The 16,709-nt window shown below is 35.7% G+C and overlaps 2 protein-coding genes across 4 annotated transcripts in view; both read left to right on the forward strand.

Moving 5' to 3' along the window:
- LOC125235192 (Down syndrome cell adhesion molecule-like protein Dscam2) overlaps nucleotides 1-2,403 on the forward strand; it is a 169,285-nt gene extending 166,882 nt beyond the window's left edge. Inside the window, exons 35-36 of the mRNA XM_048141667.1 lie at nucleotides 290-370; nucleotides 959-2,403. Of these exons, the coding sequence (XP_047997624.1) occupies nucleotides 290-370; nucleotides 959-987 (110 nt within the window). The 3' untranslated portion in view covers nucleotides 988-2,403. The remainder of the gene's footprint in view (nucleotides 1-289; nucleotides 371-958) is intronic.
- A 4,297-nt stretch (nucleotides 2,404-6,700) lies between these two features.
- LOC125241686 lies at nucleotides 6,701-16,313 on the forward strand. Of its 3 annotated transcripts, none has more exons than XM_048150289.1 (4): nucleotides 6,701-6,817; nucleotides 14,855-15,012; nucleotides 15,270-15,398; nucleotides 16,189-16,313. In XM_048150289.1, the coding sequence occupies exons 2-4, from the start codon at nucleotides 14,857-14,859 to the stop codon at nucleotides 16,288-16,290; spliced, it is 387 nt and encodes a 128-aa protein (XP_048006246.1). In that variant the 5' UTR covers nucleotides 6,701-6,817; nucleotides 14,855-14,856; the 3' UTR covers nucleotides 16,291-16,313. The 3 variants fall into 3 exon arrangements, with proteins under 3 accessions (XP_048006246.1, XP_048006229.1, XP_048006238.1); XM_048150272.1 differs by lacking the exon at nucleotides 6,701-6,817 and adding an exon at nucleotides 13,409-13,629; XM_048150281.1 differs by lacking the exon at nucleotides 6,701-6,817 and adding an exon at nucleotides 13,409-13,592.
- The last annotated feature ends 396 nt before the right edge of the window (nucleotides 16,314-16,709 follow it).

Raw genomic sequence — 16,709 nt, forward strand, 5'->3', positions numbered from 1 at the left:
TCTAAGTATATAAGTACGTATTTATCTATTTAAGTCTGTATATCGTCGCTTAGCACCCAAGTACAAGCTTTGCTTAGTTTGGGGCTAAGTTGATCTGTGTAAGGTGTTCCCAATATTTATTTATTTTATTTATTTATTTATCTAATAAGAGTAATAAGGCAAACTCAGTCTTTAAGATAAACATTTCCTGAGCACCTGCTCGTTGGACCTCAAACCGCCTCCACGCATCATGCATCAAATACTTCTCCTTTAAAAACTTTACTGTAAATGTACCTATTCTTTGTTACAGAAACAAGTTTTCAAATGCGCTCGGAATCTGAAGAAAGTGATTGCGTATCACGGACAACTACATTAAAAAGCGTTCCAAGAAGTAAGTCTCAATTTATAGCAAGCAATATAAAACTACCTATTTATAATTGGGTACCTATTTTAATAAGTACTAAATATGTACCTCCGAAAGTTACAAATTTATAAGGAACTAGTTGCCTACTTACCTACTTGAAAATTCATCTTGTTATTCTTGTTAATCACTGGTTAATTAACAAAAGCTAGTACTAATGGAACGAATGAGTGAATGAAAATTTATTACTCTTGACAGTTACGACAGTATACCGATAAAAGTGTCACTCATAAAAATTGTAAACTTTTCTATCCATGCCAGCTTTCGTGGAATGACCTGTGTGCGTAGCCGAATGCCCAACGACTTCACGATTCGCTCACGATTCGTGATCGTTTCGTGAAGCGTTTAATACATTCGGCTGCGCACACTGAACTACCTAAGGCTGATAGTCCGCTATCATATGTTTATCATAGAAATATGATCATAGATAATTAGGTATCATGCCGTCCTTTTTTTCACGTTGGAGAAAAAGAAAGGCATACAGACCTATATTCATATTTCTATGATAAACATATGAGAGTGGGCTATCGGCCTAATGAATGTTTTCTTTTCTTGCAGAAGGCTGCAGAGTTCCACATCATAGGTAGCCGACGCCTGAATTGAACTTAAACTAGTCATCAAAATAATTATATCGCAAACGGTTGTGTTGCCAAACTCACAACGAGTTTCTACCATTAGGTATATTCAGAAAATGAAGAAATGTACTGTTTATTTTTTCTAAACACATGTACCTATTTTTTTTGGGCTATGGATTTATATATTTCTAATCAAAATCACTGCCTATTGATTCACTTTATTTTGGGAGTAGACTAATCCAAAAAATGTATGAAGGCATATTTATTTTATTTAGGCGTAGTTTAGGGTCTTGTACATTTACATTCATTTCTTATTTTTATAATGTCATGTCATTGTCACTCATAAAATAAGTGGGTACCTACCTGTTTTGTTTTTCCTGTTTTTAATAATGTTTTAGAAAATCGACGATATAATAATTATGCTACCAAAAGCTGCCATTGCTCACTACTTACAGATGGTGATTACAGCCCCTCTAGCACAACTTGCCTTATCTGAAATGTGTTCATTTGACAGGTTATTAAATAAGATATGAGTATTTTGCCTATCATTGACTAATTAGACTGTAGTATATCTACCGTCAATACAAAGACAAAGCCCTCTAGACAGACCACCAAAGGTAGCGACAAAACGGACATGCACATGACAAAAAAAATTAATTACATTATCCGTGAAACAGTTTTCTCGGTTAAACAAATGGCAGCGTTTCAACCTCATTTTCAAGCGACAGAGTAATGCAAAATTATAGGATCTGATATTAATATTTATAACAAATATTAACCTACAATACTGCCACTTTGAAGCGACAGTCTGTAGCGATTTAGAGACGCCTAAGAAATTCAAAACACGGTACGCCATTTGTAATCTAGTCAAAATAGTTTTACCGTGTCAAAAATTAACAAGTTTTCTACCAAATTTTCTGAAAGATGTGTTATCAAATGTACATATTTGTAATAAGTAATTAGTTAGGAACAATTTTATTATTAATCTTAGTTGTTAGTAAACAATAGTGTAATATACCTACGCACCAAAACAAAAATATCATAGAAGTCCGTATACACTTTATGTTTATTGCTCTCCGTTTTTTACAATTAATTTGAGCTGTTTTATTACTATACTAGCCTATTTTTAATTACTGGACAGTTGCAATATGTATCATACAAAATGGCAGCGAAAAAATAAAGAAATGGTAATAAATAAACTCAAGAATGGACATGAGATCAGAAATAAACGATGAAGAGTCGGATATAGCATTATACATATTGAAATTTGAATTAAATTGAAATAAATCTAGGTTTATTGTTTAAACTGAATGAATATAACAACAATTTATTATTCTCTTTATTCATTTTAAATCTCAGGCTAGGTTATTTTATAATATGATTATAAAAGTAAAATACAAAACCACTTACAAAACAATATAAAATATATAAACACATTATAAAAAACCTAACCTAGGGTGCCGCCAGCAGCGGGGCAGGGCCCAAGCTGCCGGTGGTTAGGGCTACAGAGAGAGGAACCGTCGGACTATCCGCGCCGTGTCCAAGATCACCGCCTTCTGCATCTGACCCTTGATCCAACCACCTAGCGAGAGTCTCTCTCTCTAACAACAATTATTATTACAAAACGTAAATTATAAGAAGCAAAGCTTGTACCTAATAAATATACTAAATTTCTTTAAAGTTTCAAGCAGTGTGTGTTTTCTGTTTTTTATCGATTTCTGAAAAAAAAAGAATATAATAAAGTCAACCATTTATTTAAAATTGTACTCGATATTTATGGAGCAAATATCAGGCATTGTTTCCTTGGTTGAAAGAAAGTTATGGTGTAAAAAGGGTCTTTGCCATTTTATTATTATATAGCTGATATAAAAATGTAATCATGCGTTGCTAATAAATGTATTATTTAAGTAGTCGATGAAAATATTATCTTCAAAAAGACTGATTGTTTAACGTTTATTTTATTATAATGTATAGAAATAAAATTTCGAAAATAAAGATATTAATGTTAGAATTCATACATGGTCGTTTTATTTAATTTTAGATGTTAATACTGGCAATCCCCAAAAAAACAGGATATAAGGAAGCAGTATATATAATACGGCTCACATGATTAGGTAGACCTTAAGCACTATACTTGAAACGAAAAATATATATATTCACCGTATGTAGGTAACTGGTAACGGTTCTCTTGATTCTTCAAAAAATAAATGTCAAAATTTGCTTCACCTATATGCCTTGACAGTCTCGCAACGCTTAACATTCCACATTCTGAACCACTCGCTACGCTCGCAGTTCAATACTGGAACCTTTCGCTTGCTCGGGTATTAAATATTATCACGTGCGGTTAAACAAAGTTGTACAATAGTTATTTGAAACACTGATTCAAACTTTTACGATTTTTACACATATTTAAAATTGCAAACAGGACTTAATCACCTGGCTGGCTGGCGTTTATAAGATTGATTGCAGTTGTGGTAGTTCCTACATTGGTGAGACGAAACGTACCATAGCGGAAAGGGTCAAGGAACATATCGCAGCTGTCAAAAATCGCCAGGTGAACAAGTCTGCCGTTGCTGAGCACTTGCTACAGTCAGGGCCTAACCATTGGATTGAGCTTCACAACCCTAAAATTCTCTCTACAGATCGTGGGTATTATAGTAGAAAAATACGTGAAGCCATTGAAATTAAGAAGTATAAAAATTTCAACCGAGACGAAGGTTTTAATATCTCATCCACATGGAACCCGGTCATTAGTAAATGCAAGAAGAAACAAATATCGCAGGTTGAAAAACCGAATATCGTGAGTGTCGTGTGTCGACAAGGTGACATCACTAGTGCACAAACTGTTCAAGTGGGTAGTCAGGACCAAGTGCGGGTAGTTCGAAAAACTCGTATAGCTAGAAGATGTTGATGTCAACTTCAGCCAGTCTGCTCCGAGACCACGGGGGACAATGCCGTCCTTGAAACGTCGGAGTTTAGTGTTTAAAACATAGTAAATACGCGATTAAGTCCCGTTTGCAATTTTAAATATAAGTAATAGTTATTTGTTATACAAGGGGGTAAAGTTGTATTTTAACGCCGAGTGTGGAATTGAAAAACGAGCAAGTGAAAGGATTCTATATTTGAACCAGGAGCGAAGCGAGTGGTTCGAGAATAGAATCCTGAACTTGCGAGTTTTTTAACACACGAGAAGTAAAATACATTTGCATCCGAGTGTAACACAAAACTATTCCCCTCACTATAGCGAGGAAACTACAACGCAAAAAATGCGTTTATCAATGCTTCCAGTAGTTCCACAGGTGGTAAATCATCTTTATTACTATACCTTGTACTTTTGGCACTTGAAAAAAGTGTAAACAAACCGGAGCCGTCAAATTTGACAGATCCAGGGATAGTGAACCTTTTGAGGCCAGAAACCTTTTCCTGTAAAATTTAGCTTAAAACCAATATTTCGTAAAAAGTCATAATTTTTCGTTAGTAAAGTTCGGAAGGTAAGGGGATAGTATTTTATTTTTTACATTTTCCTTCATAATTCTTTTTATTTTCCACTACAAAAAAATTATAAAAAATAGTTTTGATATGTACAATTTGAGCTCTTTCTAATGATACCCACCCCACTTGACCTAGTAACTTGACATTTACAGTTTGCCTCCTTCCATTTTGGCTATTTTCTATAATTAATATTAATATATTTTTTTAAATAATAGTTTCAGCTTGTAGAGGTTTAAAATGTTCATAATTGTTCCAAATTTCAAATCGATAGCGTAAGTAGTTCTCGAGATATTTAGAAATGTGACAGACATACAGACAGACGGACAAAGCGTCGCCATAAGGGTTCCTTTTGTACCTTTTATATTTATGTTTTTTAGGGTTCCGTACCCTAAAAAACATAAATACAGTTGCTCAAAAAGTGCCCGTTTTTTGGCTGTTTAGCGTGCGAGAAGTTGTATTTTACGAACTAGTGCGTAAAAAGTATATACGTTCCATTTTACGACTACTTACCGAGCTGTTTTCATATTAGTCTAGTTTACTAAGACAGAATAAAACTATAAACATACTATTAAGTGATTAATATTTAAAACGTTAATATTTCATATGTAATTGTTTACTTTTAGTCATACTAAACATAATTTATAAAATGGTTTATACTTTGAAAAATCGGTCATAATGAGTCGTGTAAACAGAACATGATTGGAACGAAACGCGTCTTCTACTGTCAAAGTAGAGGCGTCTACCATGTTTTAACTTAATGCACGTTCAAAAAACCTCAATATGTTACGCGATTTGTCATAATTATTTTACGTTATTTGCAATACGTCGGGGCATAAATGGATCGATTAAATTAAAATGTAAATAGTTATACCTATATTAAGCAATCGTCCCAAATCGTAAATGTTTATGTTTTTATGGCACCCAATGAAATAAATTATGTTAGATGAATAGCAAACTCGAAAATATGCACGCAAGTTTAAAAGCTTCAAAAATACGCCTTTGATTTGTCAAATAATCCGTCAATGTCCATGGGAAAATTGATCGGATTGTTTTATTTCGTTGTAAGTAGTAGTGTTTTTTTCGCAACTGTATTAAAAAACGTCGTTCGTCACACGTGCGAGAATGTCATTCTTCACTCGTCCCGAGATTTGATGTCTCGGGACTCGTGAAGTAATGACATACTTCTCGCACTTATAACGAAATGTACTATTATGGCAATTTCTGCAGTTTCAAAAAATCCTAACTGGCTAAACTTGACATTTATAATATATCTTCTAGACGCGTCAGTTATGAGTTTTCGAACCAATCGTTGGTGTTGACTTTGAGTTGATTCATTTTAAGTTCTGCGTATAAATAATATCAGCGCGAAAATTAATTGTCGCTCCTCAATGTCTGCCTAACAATTATTTATGCAGTTAAGAACGAATTAGAATTATTTTCAACAGCCCAAAAGTAATTCTCTACCGAACAAAATGTCTTTATCGAGCAACTTTGAAGTTTATTACGCCTATAGAATCTCAGTTAGAAAGTTTCCATATAAAACAGTTCCTAACTACCAATTTGTTCGGGTAGGCAGTGATCTGGAAAATTGGCAGAAAACTTAGCCCAGCCCGATGACGCGACGTCTTAAAATATTGTATAACTTGTAAGCTTTTAAAATTGCACGTAAAGACAGCAATTACGTGAGTAAAGTTTTTGTTTGGTACATTTTTATAGATATAGAATTAAACTTTTATGTCGTATAAAATACCAACAGTATTTTTTTTTATTTTAGTAAAGGTAACTGTTTCTTTCTTAAAAAATTTGAATAGTTACTTTATTGCACTTAATGTTACGCATTTTATTATTTTTTTGAGATTCCAACTAGTATGAGTTTCTTTAATAAATAAAAAGCCATGCCCAAGATTTTCTTAGCTATATGAGGTCTGTGGAAAATGAGAATACGGCCTCCCGGTGATAACGGTGCTACGCCTAGATCGCCTAAACACCTAGACTCTGCTGTAAACACCTACATTGTTATCAGAGTAAAAGTAGGTATTTAGTTACTTGCAGAAAATTTTACCTCAATGAAATTTATATTACACGTAATGCCGCCACTTGTGTTTGTGCATTTTTAAACGTAATGCGTATAGGGGACAAGGATTTAAAAATCCTATTTTCTAAGGACGTAGGTTCGGGCCGAATCCAATTTGCCGCCCTAGCGCCTTCGCGCCGCTCAAATGTAAATTATACCGTTTTTGCATTTTCCAGCTTAAGGATATGATTGCTTGAATATTTTAAAATATAAGAGAGGACACACACGTAGAATATTCGGTGGGATGTGATCAAATCTGGTTTGCACGGGAGAGAGGTAACAAGACAACTACATTTTCTTTTTTACCCAAGTTATCTTACAACTCGAAACAAACTAAAGGAGAAAATACGTATTTTAAAAAATATTACATTTAAAAAATCTAGATTCGGCTCGGTTTCCTAACGATTTTGTATTTTTTTAACTTGATAAACATAAAACTGTGGTCACCCGTTGACCTCAAACGCTGTAAAGTGTTCAAAACGTCGGAATGAATTTGAAATTTATTACTCGTATACGCGATATAATCCGTTTCCATAGTATTAATTCATGAGTAACTATCGCGGTAACCGAAGACAATATTTTGATAAACATAAATGTAGTCGGAAAAAATTAAAAACTAAGCTCTCTGAGATATTAATCTAGATTCAAAAACCCCCATGTAGCCAAATAATTCATCAAAATTGTTGGTGCCGTTTCTGAGGTCGCCGAAATATACGAGTATGTAGGGAAACGAAGGCAATATTACCGTAAATAGGAAATACTGCTTTATCTATCAGCGTGGTCCCAAATTGGCTTTTGTACCGCACGAATTTGTCAAATGTTTGACAACTCCTTGTTTGCATCGCGACAGAATTGTGAACAGAACTACAAGACAAACTTTAACAAGCAATTAAACTGTACCCTCCACAGATTAATTATTTGTTTGCCGGACTAACTGAGAGCTGGATTGGTGTTATGTAACTAGGAGTTCTCGACTCTAAATCAGATAGTGCTGCGAAGTGTTGATATTACTGCTGTTTGATAAACTTTATGAGCTTGTTAAAGTAGAACTTATTAATAAAGACGCCATCTTTTTCTTATGGCGCCAGAAAATAAATGGGTAGCAGCTAGCCTTATTTCACAGGTTTTACTAAAGGTCCTTTGTGTAAATGTGGTACCTACTCGATGTCCTAAATGGTCTTAATGCGTCATCTGCAATAAGGCTTCTCATTTATTGAATTTTAGATGAAATCATCGCAGTACCATTAACTTTCTATATGGAAAGTAACAAATATCAGGCAATAGGATAGCCGAGATGGACCTCCACAGATTAAAGAAATATATTTTATTTAATGTTTGTTCCACGATATGTCTGTCGTTACTGAACCGATTTAAAACAAAATTTGGTTGAATGTATATGCATACAGATTGGTCACATTTTTATCAGAATTCAGTTCTGATGACGAAATTCTGGAGAAATCAAGGGAACTCCTCAAATCTTAAAAGCTTTCTTATAAAAAAACAAAAATCACTATATTATTATAGTGATTTTTGTTTTTTTATAAGAACAGCATGCATTTACGTATGGAAAAGTGACATTTTTAGGGTTCCGTAGTCAACTAGGAACCCTTATAGTTTCGCCAGGTCTGTCTGTCTGTCCGTCCGTCAGTCCGTCCGTCCGTCCGTCCGTCCGCGGATAATCTCAGTAACCGTTAGCACTAGAAAGCTGAAATTTGGTACTAATATGTATATCAATCACGCCAACAAAGTGCAAAAATAAAAAATGGAAAAAAATGTTTTATTAGGGTACCCCCCCTACATGTAAAGTGGGGGCTGATATTTTTTTTCATTCCAACCCCAACATGTGATATATTGTTGGATAGGTATTTAAAAATGAATAAGGGTTTACTAAGATCGTTTTTTGATAATATTAATATTTTCGGAAATAATCGCTCTCAAAGGAAAAAAAAGTGCGTCCCCCCCCTCTAACTTTTGAACCATATGCTTAAAAAATATGAAAAAAATCACAAAAGTAGAACTTTATAAAGAATTTCTAGGAAAATTGTTTTGAACTTGATAGGTTCAGTGGTTTTTGAGAAAAATACGGAAAACTACGGAACCCTACCACACTGAGCGTGGCCCGACACGCTCTTGGCCGGTTTTTTTGCAGTGGAACTGCTGATGATGTTTAGAACGGAACTCCTCAAATCTGATCAGCACGCTTATAATGACTTTGGTATTTTATAAGAACAGCTTGCATTGACGTTCAGGGTACCTACGTAGCCGAATGGCACAAACGCTGACGAAACGCTCGCGAAACGAAACGCTCGTAGATATCTATCTCTATCGCTCTTGCACGTTGGCGCGACAGAGCCAGACTGCCTTTCGTGGCGAATCGTTTTCGTTTAGCGTCGCAGAAATGCCATTCGGCTACGGCACCAGAACAGTGAGATTTGGTGTAGTGGAACTTCTGATGATGATCAGAACGGAACTCATCAAATCTGAACGGCACACCTATAGTGACTTTGGTATTTTTATAAAAACAGAATTCATTTACGTTCAGAACAGTGACATTTATTTGTTGGGAAATTTATTCTCTTTGTTATGTTTGTTTTTTTTAGAAGAAATGATTAACGAGCTATATAACGTAAGCCGAGAAATTGGACTGGAACTGAACTCTACCAAAACTAAGATTATGACCAACACTTTTGAGGGACCCATAAAAGTGAACAATACATGTCTAGAATACGTGAAAAATTATATATACAGGGTGTTTGGCACATGGACCGACAAAAATTTTTGGGGGGTTTGTGGTGTCATTTCCTTCCTTTTCTTCCTTGGAACCTTGGTCCTACGACCCACGGATCTGGAGATACGATTTTTTATTTATCAAATCATAATCTGTTTTTCGAAGCCCCATAACTTTTTTTTCGTGTGGTCTTAAATGCATAATTTGTTTGTTAGTCTTACATTAGGCCTGTCTGCTTCTAAAATACTAGATTTTTATTACAAATTTCACCATAAAACGAACCATGAGCTTTTTTTATTACAAATAAACTGAATGTAAATTAAACTAATTTTAATTTATTGCTGATACTGGTACCTTCGTCGTGTACCTAATTGTGTTTCGTTAAAAATTCGATTATCCGCTTTGTAATCGTTTAGTCGTTGCTCTAAAAAGTTACGCACACATGGAAACGCTCCAAGTCGCATACTCCATGTATGCGATTTGGAGCGTTTCAATAAGTCTAAGTTTAGTGTGAAATCTGAGGGTAGTCAAATTTTATTAAAGTGGCGTCAATAAAACGTCAGTTAGTTTTCAACGAGGCTTCCATTTCTTGCACGCAAAAGAATTATTTAGTGACCGATAACTTAGCTTTCTTTGCTATTGCTAACTAGTACGTACGTTGTGTTTGTTACGTTGCTATTTATTGAATTTTGTTACCGTTGTTTTAAGTTTGATATTGTCATGCCTGAATACACTAACGAAGAGTACGCTGATATGCTGATGGAATATGGCAAAGCCGATGGTGTTGCTCGGAAAGCTCAAAGGGTCTAACAAGCGAAATTTCCAAATCGAAGATTACCCCACCACACCACATTTTCGGTGACTTATCGACGTTTGAGGGAGACTGAAAACTTAAATTTTTAAAAACCTCGAGTTAATGTGAGACAACATAATGTAGTAGTCGACGAAGAAATACTTCAAACTTTTGAAGATAATCCAACTACAAGCATTCGCGTCGCTGCTCGTGCACTTAACGTAACGATTTGGAAAGTGTGGTCGGTTCTTCGGGCTAATGACAAACATGCTTTTCATTACACTCCGGTCCAAGGTAAGGAATGTTTGATTCTGACCGCTTTGTACTTTAAATAATAAGTGACATAATGGAGAGGCAATGGAATAAAAGTTCGTTATTAAATGAAATTGCCACAGTCTTCAATTTTAGTTTTTTTTGTTAAAGGTCTCCAAGAAGGTGATCCCGCTAGACGGTTCGAATTCTTTAAATTTTTGATGCACACCGACGTCGATGACATCCAGTTTTTACAACGAATTTTATGGACGGATGAATCCTGTTTTAATCGAGAAGGAATAACTAATCTGCATAATTTGCATCATTGGGCATCTAAAGATCAAAATCCTCACGTAAAAAGACCGACTAGTTTTCAACAAAAATTTAGTGTCAATGTTTGGGCTGGCGTGATAGGGAGACGTCTCATCGGACCACACTACTTACCAGCTCGACTAAGTGGGCCTGTTTACTTAGAATTCAGAATCTGTATTGCCGGAGCTATTAGACGATGAAGTTGAAGATGTGCCCATTGTCTTCCAGCATGACGGTTGCCCGGCACATTTCCAGAGAGATGTTCGGGAGCACCTCGACAACTCCTTTCCAAATTCATGGATAGGCAGAGGCGGCCCCATCCCTTGGCCTGCTCGATCTCCAGACCTAACTCCGTTGGATTTTTACGTCTGGGGAAGAGCTAAGGAATTAGTTTATTCCACGGAGGTTCCAACAAGAGAAGTGTTGGTAGAAAGAATAAACACCGCATTTTAAACCATGAAAGAAGAAATGGTGCTAGCAACGACAACTGATGAAATTAGAAAAAGGTGTCAGGCGTGTATGCGGGAGAGAGGAGAACAGTTCGAACAAAATTTACGTTGAATTGATTTACTAACCTACGAATCTTAATTTCCATGTCAGACTTTTTTATCCTCTTGATTCAAATCTGATTTGCAAAGCCTTTTTTATTGAAGTGCATACCATAAACGTCATTAACCAAAGACCTTTCAATAAAAAGAGCTCTCCAATTGAAGTTAGTTTTTTTTTCATTTCATTTAGAAGTGCAGATGTTTACAACATTCAGTTTATTTTTAATGAAAAAGGTCCATGTGTTCGTTTTATGCTGTAATTTGTAATAAAAATCTAGTATTTTAGAAGCAGACAGGCCTAATGTAAGACTAACAAACAAATTATGCATTTAAGACCACACGAAAAAAGTTATGGGGCTTCGAAAAACAGATTATGATTTGATAAATAAAAAATCGTATCTCCAGATCCGTGGGTCCTAGGACCAAGGTTCCAAGGAAGAAAAGGAAGGAAATGATACCACAAACCCCCCAAAAAATTTTGTCGGTCCATGTGCCAAAGACCCTGTATCTAGGTCAACAAGTATCCTTTGCTAAGTGCAGACGCCAAGATGAAGTCAAACGACGTATCAATATTACCTGGAATAAATATTGGAACAACAAAGACATTCTAAAATCAAACCTACCAATGACACTTAAGAAAAAAGTCCTAGATACCTGCCTACTTCCATGTCTTACTTACGGCTGCCAAACGTGGATTTATGACAATGACACAAAAAATAGAATCCAAGTATGCCAAAGAGCCATGGAACGCAGTACACTCAACCTAAAACTACAAAATAGGATAAGGAATACTGAAATTAGAAAAAAGACAAACGTGATAGATGCCTTAGCTCATTGTAAAAAGCTCAAATGGAAGTGGGCTGGCCATATAATTCGCATGAACGAGACAAAATGGACAAGGAAACTAACGACTTGGTCGGGACCTATCAGTGAAAGAGGTAGAGGGAGACCGAGACAACGATGGAGCGAAGAGCTTTGCAAAGTTGCAGGCGAAGACTGGACAAAAATAGCGAGGGACCGAGAGACATGGTCAAATTTGGAGGAGGCCTTTACTCGATAAGAGGTCCTTAATTTTAAACATTAAATTAAATTAATAAATATAATATTCAATCAATAATAATAATAATTAAAATAATAAGAAATAATAATAATAATAATTAATGAATAATCTTACAATATAATATCACTAACTATATTATGATGATGACATGATGTAAAATGAAATTATTTAGAAGTTGATGATATAAATAGCAATAGATATAATCATGTTTAACTATTAAAATTATAAAAGAAATAAGTGAATGTTGCATGTAAAATAATTAAGGAAATAAAGAGGCTTTTTTATTTTATTTATATTTATTATGTTTGTTAAGCATATTGAGTATTCAAGTAAAATTTTGTCAAGCTCGATTTCTTATAATCGGACATCGGATTCATGAGGAACTGAGGAGACTCCTCAAACCTTAACGGTATACGTATTCATTTGTGTTTCCATCAAATAATCAAAGATTTACATTAAAAGCAGGTTTAAAAAAATACCTACACATTTCTACATAATCCAACATTCGCAAGTACTACCGTTCACCAGAACCCGAAAAGCGGCGTTTTTTTTTCTTAAAAATTATGCCCGCTTCGGTCGTCACTAATATTTATTACACGATTCTTTCGCAATCTTGGGATCCTGTTTGTTAGACACTAGTTAGACAAAGTCTGCGCTGCGGATTTTGAGGTCTTATATTTATTGAATAAATAATCTATCATTTCACTTAAAAGTTATCTTACGCAACATTAGTAGGAGCACGCCTGAATCTCTATGAACAACTTTATATTGTCGTAGTTGGGAAGTTGTGGCCGCGGTTGTTCTGTGGAAGCGTTCGGTGTCAGGAAACAATTGGACTTATCTGGTATAATTCCAGCCGCTCGATCAATCGCCTCAAACAGATTAATTGTAATCCTGTAAGAATTCTAAAGAAAGAAGCTCATTAAACTTGCCTGTTAAGGGCATTTCTACAATTAGTTAATCGTAGCACGGTAGCGAGCCATGCACAGGCGGGATATTAAAGTCATTGCCAACTTAGCTTGGTCCGACTCGGTACAGTACAAATAGATGATGTTTATAAAAAGCTAGGCACCCTTGAGGAAATAATGACGTACATAATATGACGTCAAGTGTTATTACGTCATATATTTAGATGGTCATGCAATGACAGAATGTAATTCTAACCAAATGAATTATGGGTACGTTAACAATTCTTATTACATAAAAAACAGTCAGAAAATAAGCTTTTGTACTTGATGCTTATGTACCAATATAACAGAAGTTTAAAGACTAAGTAGATTTGATCCGATGGTCTTCAGATATTTTTTGACTAATGTAATTTCGCTCGAAGAATATTTTACGTAGCTGCGAGGCTGCGAGTAAGTGATTAAGCAGTAAATAAAGTTTCACCATAAAGTAAGTAAGCATTAGAGTAATTTCCCTAAAGTACTAAAAACTCTGATTTTTCTATTTGGTTAGTTGTAGTAGTTGGGTTGCCTAATTTTAACTTTTGTATCACCATACACATACACATACAACGATATAATTTTGCAATACGCATGGGATAATTTTCACGTCAAGTATCGTTTAATGTAGTTCAGCGATTTTAGAACTTTTTGTGGTCACGTACCACTTTAACAATGCCACGGACCCCTGACCAAAATATTCTAGGAAAATAAATACACTTAGAACTTGACACAAAGTTCTACATAACTGACCCACTCCGTTACAGGGACCCCATGAATCGTGTTACAGGCCCCAAAAGCTCTGGCCGTAGCTGAATGGCATTTCTACGACGCGAAACGAAACGCCTCGAAAGGTAGTCTGGCTCTGTCGCGCTAATACGCAAGAGCGATAGAGATAGATATCTACGATCGTTTCGTTTCGTGAGCGTTTCGTGAGCGTTTGTACCATTAGGCTACGCACGCTGGTTTCCCAGCTGCGTCGCCAACTCGCCATATATCGGGCCATCTCTAATGTAGTCCTATTATTCGAACTTACTTCGTACTAGTACAAGTACATACGAAATAATTATAAAGGCGGTGAACATTATAACATCACCGCTACCATAGGAAACCAAAGCAGAAGCACTTAAAGAAACTGGTTTAGTCATTATTATTCTCTTCTGTGACTGAACGATAGTCGATTCCAGCGGTTGCTGCATACAAAATGGCCGCATTCTCAACACCGTATCCGCAACTTGCTAATCTTCCAACTTGGATTGCCAGCGCCGTACCTTAAACTTCGAGGCATTACTATGCATTGGTTTAGTCTGATTTAACTTTGCCTCAATAGGATTAAGTTTACAGTATTTGATATAAGTTGAATAAAGAGTTGGGTAAAATAACATTTGACTTATTACTCATTCATAATGTTAACACATGCCTTTCTTCTTCCGACTTTAGAGCAGGTTCAAAGAATACAATCGTCAACCTATACTACATACCTGCATACTTAGTTGACCCACCAAGCCTGACGGTCAATCTCGAACTTTGGCCGATTACGACAATGTTTCTTTGTTTGAGCCAAAATAAGCCGACACAAGACGTCACTTACTTCGTGGTCCTTCTACTTTTGGCCGATAAATATTTTTCACCATCCATATAAGTTTCATTATTAAATAACAAGTGTTGTTTCCAAGGTATGTTCTTGTCGCGGCATCACAGCTGGTGTTGCGTGAAGGGACGTCTCCACGCGGCCGCCACCCGGCGTCGGGCGAAGAAGTACTGTCAGTGCGGAAAAGGAGGCCGACGGTTTAGGAGGCCGAGGTTTTTGATGTTCAGACGAAAACGACCTGTGGTAAATATGATAACTTCACAATATACTGAACTTGTATACTTTAGTAAAGTCAGAATAAAATCCCAATGTTATTTTACCGGCGTAGCCAACAAAAATCCTTAAAATAAATGTACTCGTATGCTGATATTCATATTTTTGGATGCTTACTTTACATTAAGTACAAGTGATGTTGCATAATATAGATGTTGCAAATAAAAGAAGCAGGCTGCTTATCTTTGATTTTTAACAATTTAACATTACATCTCTTTATTTCTCAGTTTCAGGGGTGCACTTTCTGTTCCGGGTCATACAACTGTTGCCACGAGACTTCGCCAGGACTAAAACGAAATCTGCCAAACAAGTCCATACTTCACACTTCGCAAATTACATCCAAATCAAATCTTACTGTAAGTTGAAACTAAAAACTAATTCAAATTAATTTTTGTTTAGTTAGGTATCTAAATACTTATTATTTCAAATTTTGGTTGCAGTTTTGAACTTATGCAGCCATACTTTATTGTCATTTCTACGAAAGAGAGTCCGCGAATTATGTTTTTCTTTTTGCCTGGCATGTGATAAATTAAAACTGGGCGGGATCATAACATAAAAGAGTATTGTTCGGAAAGGGAGTTTAGAAAAAGAGTTTATTTTGTTACTTTTGGACAAAATTTGGAATATAAGTGATAAAAAATATTAAAAACGTGTGAATGGGCCCTTAGTGACGAATGACCAACATTGCCTTCGGCTGGATGTGTAGCATTGCACTGTGCTTGCAAAGGATTTGAACAACATGCAATGCGACCACTCGCATAGTCGCATACGTTCGTATCGTACATAATTTGTTCAACATGGATGGTCTACTAGTCACCACCGATTGAACGTCCACTCAGTTTGCACACATAATGGTAAACCCGAAAGTATCGTTTAGATAGTAAATTAGTTAAGACTTTAGGGTCACCAGTATTGAGCCCACACATTGGTCACTGTAACTGACGATGGGGCACTATGGAAGTCATTTGTATGGACGCCCAAGCAAATGTATGTACGTACGAGAAAATCGAAACATTTTGTATGGGGATTGCGCATAGGCAGATAAGTGATTACATAAGAGAGAACATGGCCCACAGGCCTGATTTTGTTTGACCGTAAACACACAGCTGGCGGTGAATATGCAACTGATTTCCTTTTTAATTACAGGAATGCGCGTGCACTAAAAACCACAACTGCAATGGGAAGGCGATTCACCAATCTGGCATACAGAACCTCTGTCGGTTTACTGTTGATGCATACTTTACATGATAAAAAGTAATACCACTACTAAACAGTGTGCATTTATTTGTTATAATAATAGTTTTTCAAGGCATAGGTCGTCAAACTTTTTGTAGGACACACCGTCTACGAGTTAAGAGGTAACAACTGAAATAAAAACATTTTTTTTCACCGCACCAACTGGTAAAGGCTCTCCTGATTCTTCAAAAACGGATGAGCAAGTTTATTCAGAAAAGTGCAAAGTAATTTCAAACAAATTTTAACTCGATTTCCCAATTAAGTGGGCTAGTAGAATTTATCTTTTTAACGGTGTAATAAATTGATGAATTTGATGTAGGTATATATCATATTGATATGGTGAAAATCTTTGTATTTCCCTCAAAATTTGTTTGCCCCCTTTTAAAATAAATAACTATTTCCACAACTCCTAGAATGGAGCAACTTGAATT

Source organism: Leguminivora glycinivorella, chromosome 2, assembly GCF_023078275.1.
Source record: "Leguminivora glycinivorella isolate SPB_JAAS2020 chromosome 2, LegGlyc_1.1, whole genome shotgun sequence".
NCBI lineage: Eukaryota > Metazoa > Arthropoda > Insecta > Lepidoptera > Tortricidae > Leguminivora > Leguminivora glycinivorella.